This window comes from Nanorana parkeri, unplaced genomic scaffold, assembly GCF_000935625.1.
Source record: "Nanorana parkeri isolate BGI_ZX_2015 unplaced genomic scaffold, ASM93562v1 scaffold2, whole genome shotgun sequence".
In the NCBI taxonomy this organism is placed as follows: Eukaryota; Metazoa; Chordata; class Amphibia; order Anura; family Dicroglossidae; genus Nanorana; species Nanorana parkeri.
The window spans coordinates 4,620,620-4,626,191 of NW_017306270.1; the positions used below are offsets into that span (position 1 = coordinate 4,620,620).

The following is a 5,572-nucleotide window of genomic DNA, read 5'->3' on the forward strand; positions in this document are numbered from 1 at the left end:
TGTGTAAAGTGACTAATTAAAAAAAAATATAGATGAATAAAAGACCCTGCAAAAGAAGAATGCTTTACTTGTCTATACAGTGCATCTACAGCTGTTATTTTTCACATCTGACGCACTTCTGAGTGCTGTGGATGCCTCTTTCCTCAACGATGCTCTGGGGGTTCCACAGACCCCTACATCAATACCGGAACACAACAATCGGCAGATAGAATTACAACGCCTGTACTTGCATTTGCTGGGATACCTTCATCAGTACCGACCCCCCCACCCCCTTCCGTCTCAAAACTCCTCTGTAAGTTTGGCACTCTACAGTCTCTAATGATGTCAAGCCCCCATGCCTTAAACTAACTCTCAAACTTTGCAAGTAGATGGGCTATGTATAGCAGTAGAGACAGACCTTTTCTCTTATTTTAAACATTAGTTAAAATACATTTTGGTTGCATTTGTTTGCAGACAAATTGTGGCAGGACCACAAATGCAAGGGCACCTACATAGTGCTGTGTGGTTTGTAAATACTTGTGAACCACTACTGGAAAATGAATATGAACTACTGGTTTGAGAACAAAGATTACCTGGAAGCTACCCTGGCAGGAACCTGTCATGAGTACATATTGTGGGGATGTGACAAGGAGAACTTTTGTTCAGATGGAGTGCTATTGTTAAAATGGACATTGCACATAAATGGCAAGGTCTGCTGTTTGCTTGCCCCACCCCTTGCTGAAATGCAGGATAAAAGTTTACAAAAATACCTGCAAAGGAAAAAAAAAGTTAAATTCACCTTTCCCCTGGCGCCTAGTCATGGGTGACCTCATCTTCCTTCCAGCAAAATCTGGGAAATATAGGTTAGCCCAAATCTCATTGGGAAGATGCTTCCAGCACTTCATTTTCCGAGTTCCTGTCAGAGGATGATGATGCACTACAGAAGGTAAAAAGGTAGTATAATGTATATATTTGTTTTTCTTTACTGTTTTTTTTTAAAATTGTATTTAGTGTTTCAGCTTAAAAAGCTGTGTGTAGTGCAAAATCTTGTACGCAGCCACAACCTAATGAATGCAAGTGATGCTTGAATTGGTCACATTGCTTGCTGAAGCCATACAGCTATGATGGTGTACACCAAAGAAATTTGAGATTTGATTGGCTGCTATTTGGTTTCAACATTTGCTCTTTGTCTTGTCGAGTAAACACTGAAATGTCCAGTGTGGCTCTCCAGCTCCTCTGTGGACCATGGGAGCAAAAACTGTATTTCACGGTATGACATTGTAATAACGATGAACATGCATTATTTAATTTAACCTACTTGTGGCCCTTCCCACAGCCAGACGTTGGACAGCAGTGCTTTCTTACCAGTCTGTCATCTTAATGCACAGTGACATTTTGTTGTAAGATTGTGTGTGAAGGCTTTGAATTGTTACAGCGGTACAGTGTGAATAATTCAGGAAGACAGCTGTTTATGGTCCTTTATAACAAACAATGCAAAATCATTGTTCCACATTAATTAGGACTGAACACCTCTACTTGGCCCCTGCTGACCTTGCTTATAATAATGTTCTTTGCTTCTCAGTGATTTACCTTTTTTGACACACAGCCGCATTCCATGTTTTCTGAGCCTTCGCTTTCATCAGTGTGTAGGCACGCTGGAGATTTCCTCTGACATCAGATGAGCATAGTCTCCAGCTCAAAGGCCAGCTAGTTATCCACTGCTGCATTCAAATAATGACTAGGATCTATATTAGGGAGATCGCGCTGGCGATGGCTCCTCCAGTCAACGATTACATGTTCATTTATGAGAGATTTTTGTAATTGCAATAGCAATAGAGAGATATAGACAAGTAAAAAAATAAAATATATATATACATTTTTTTAAGATGTAGATTATATTTGCAGAAAAGCCAGCCCAACTGATGATGTTCCTTACATTTGCTAATGATTCATTAAAGCATGATTTGTAATGATTGGTGCACTTCAAGATGTTCAAGTCAAAAACAGAAAAAAGAAAAACTATAAGTACTTGTGTAATTACTTCAACTGGTACAAACATTGAAATGTGGTTGTTAAACTTACACCATTTTTAATAATAACTGCAAATTCCTGAAGGCAAAATGTATATACATTCCTAAAAATAAATATATATATTTATAAATCCAAGCTAGATATAGAGGCACTCAGGGTCTTGCAGCAAAGATAAGTTAAAGCATCAGCATTTTATTGTTATCATTTTGATGGCGCTCAGTCCATCTTTCTCAATGCACCTTGAGAAGGATGGACTGAGCTCCATTGAAACGTTGACAATAAAATGCTGATGTTTTGACTTATATGCAAGACCCTTAGTGCCTCTATAGCTACCTTAGATTTAAATTTTTGTGGATGTGCACCCAGGCACCTCAGTATCTTGATAGTTTGCATTAGGGATGTCCAAATACCAGTGCCGATACTTGGCATTTTCACACGAACTAACAGGGTTGCAGCTGGGGCCTGGTTCTGGCGCTCCACCACTTTCCTTAAAATCATTAGTCTGTATTGTTTTAGAAAACATGACAATAAACAAAAATGTACCAGTACTTGTATCTGTGAGTACCTTGACAAGTATCAGTACTTGTACTTGGAAAAATGGTATTGGTGCGTCCCCAATATATATTTATAAACAAAAAAAAATTATGCATTAAAATGGGGATGTACAAATCTCAGGAGCTCCATATGCTCCTTAAAAATGACAGCTGCCTCCTAACTTTTGAATTTTTCTCTAGTCTAGTCCTGGAGCTGGAAAAGTATTACTTATACTTGGACCGAGTATGGTACTTGCTATTTGAACATCCCTAGTTTGCATTATAATTGTTTTTTTTTTTACATTTAAAGGGTTATATTTTTTGCCACTTTTTGGCAAATTCTGCTTAATCAATTGAAATTCAAGCCTTCAGTGGTCTTGTTGATGCCACCCAATTCAACAAACCGCAACTCTAAAATTAAAGGGGCCTGATGGAAAATTGCCAGTCAGATGCAGTCACTGTTCGGGTATTCAAAGAACCACAGGCAGGCTGTCTGAATAGAATAGCCAGCAGGGAGATTCTGCCAACCATCCCGTTTAGCCCCCGGGGCTGTAGGAGATAAATCTAAGCATGTATGGCTAGCATTACTTAGATATTGCTTGTTTTTCACTCTGTGTCTTATTGCATTATTTTCCATTACTTTTCACTCTAAGCTCACAAAGCACAAAGCTGTCTTTCTTCTGTTTTCCAGGTATTTATAATCGCCACTGATAAGCAGAAGTGAAAGACCTTTGTTGCTGTGCTCTACATTGGGCCTAATTAGAAGTTATGATAATAACATCCATTACCTGGTTGTAATATTTTCTTTTCTTGTGTAGCCAGTCCTCTCCATCATTCACACCTACTGTATTGTTGCTTTAGGCAAGAGAATATGATTAAAGCCTAATTGGAGCCAAAACCTTTTTTCGTTTTGGATACAGTACATGTGTTGGGGCCTGTGTTGGGTTTTTATCCCGGTCTGTGTCTCCTTTGGAGAGATTTCACCTCACCTGTTAGAGTGGACCTTTAATCGCATCAGCTCTACATGCTGATATGAAATTATCTTGCATTCATTAGTTAAATAAACATATTTTGCTTTTACTTATTATTTGTTTCTCCACTTCCTGGTCCTCTTGGGCATTAGTAATGTATCCTGTGCCGTAGAGATATATATCCTGGGAAGGTTATATCACAGTGCATTGCTAGGAAATCTCATCTGTAAACTGCAAAACCTCAAAGGCATTTTTTCCCCTCCTAAATTATGTGCATGGTCACATGTCCTAATTATATGTGCCAGAGTTCCAGGAAGTAAAGGGAGGTATATTAATCTGCCCTCAGTTAAAATGGCCACTGTGAGAAGAATGGGGAGTAAAAGGAAAATAAGGTATGCAAACCTCTGTGCCCACCTCTTTTTCTGTGAGGTTTTTACTGCTGTTGGTATCCTCATTAGAAATATTTAATCTCACTTTCTGTCCTTGGGGCAACAGGAAGTGAGAGGAAATTTACCCCTAGGAAAAGAAATTCACTACTATAAGAGTGATCGTGGGAAAAAGGTTTCTCCACTGAAGCTTTATCACCAATCCTTGTTTCCACGACAACATACATTTTCAAAATCCAATTGTAACAGGGACAGAAAGTGAGGTGAAATCATCTGAACAGGGCACACACAGCAAAACAAACTTTACAGAGGGTTAACCCTTCCCTATGCTATCCAAAACCCCCAAAAATTTTGCACTTAAAAATATGTACCTGTTCCAACTTACATACAAATTCAACTTAAGAACAAACCTACAGACCCTATCTTGTTCGTAACCCGGGGACTGCCTGTAGATGAAATATGTGTGCTTGGGTTTAGATACACAGTAAAGTCATTGTTTGTGTATGTGTTGCATGAAACTGTGTAGCCACAAATCGTTAGGGCATGGCAGAAACTGAAGCGTCTTTTTACGTAATTTAAAATTCTGCTTTGCCAGAAGGCCATTGTGCTGCTCTTGTAAAGTATAAACCTATTTGGGTTAATTTTATTGATAGTTTGGCCTCTGGGTGCAGGTTCCCAGTTTTCTGGGAACTGTCACAGACACGCTCCGCAGGGCTTTAGGGTCCTTAACTTGCTGTATCTCGTCAGCCATTATTTCCTGATCACTGATCTTTCTGTCTCTTTCTTGTCACTTATTCCCGTTCTCTGTCTCTTGTGGACTAATACATGCACTCTGTTGCACTCTGTGCTTTGACCACACCCACTCCCTTGTTTCTGTGGCCTTATGTCCCCTGTGGTGGTGTCCGTGATGTGCACCCTCCAGGCTAGCCTTGGATGACGTCATCCGCCACAAGCAGCTCAACCTATCATCCCGTTTTTCATCCAGGGTGGCAGGGGAGAATGATTTCCTGCAGACGGTCATCAACAAAGTAATCGCCGCCAAGGAGGTTAACCACAAAGGTCAAGGTATGTGCTTTCATGCAATATTAACATTGTGACCCAGCTGCCGCAAGACATCTCTCTGCTGCTTTGTAATTATAATATCACTGTACCAAGTTGAGGGTTTTTATTTTAATGAAAATTAATAATTGCATTCTAGAATGAGCAGCAGATAATTTCTCACCTCCGCAGGAGACATGCATCCAGTTGATCTGTTAGAATAAATTTCATTATCATATAAACTGCATAAGTTTTCATGTGCTTTGTCCAAACACAATTTTTCATGTTTCTTGGTTTTATTACAGCATTGCTGAAAGACATATTGAGCTTTTTGAGTTAAAGCAAATCTTTGATTAAGGAACATTTGCAGCTGACTTTGGTTAAAATAAACCTTATTTACAGCTGCTCATACATGGTGCTTTAAGGGCCGCATAGTTCATCCAGGACATGGCGGTGTGGCTCTGTCTGTAGCAGACTTGAGCTGGCGGCTTGGCCTGTAGTAGAGCTGCAGTTAATTTTGTTTTCCAAGGTGATGCCAAATCTAAATGAACTTTCAGTTTATTTAAAGGGCATTGAATGTACAAGTTCTATTTCACACTGTTGGTGCATGCTTTTGTTAAAATGCAGTGTAGTA

General features: G+C 39.4%; 1 protein-coding gene across 1 annotated transcript in view; it reads left to right on the forward strand.

The window, feature by feature from the left end:
• The window catches only part of DOCK1 (dedicator of cytokinesis 1), a 373,877-nt gene that overhangs the window by 106,447 nt on the left and 261,858 nt on the right, over positions 1–5,572 (forward strand). The window contains exon 13 of the mRNA XM_018561275.1: positions 4,823–4,965. Within this exon, the coding sequence (XP_018416777.1) occupies positions 4,823–4,965 (143 nt within the window). The remainder of the gene's footprint in view (positions 1–4,822; positions 4,966–5,572) is intronic.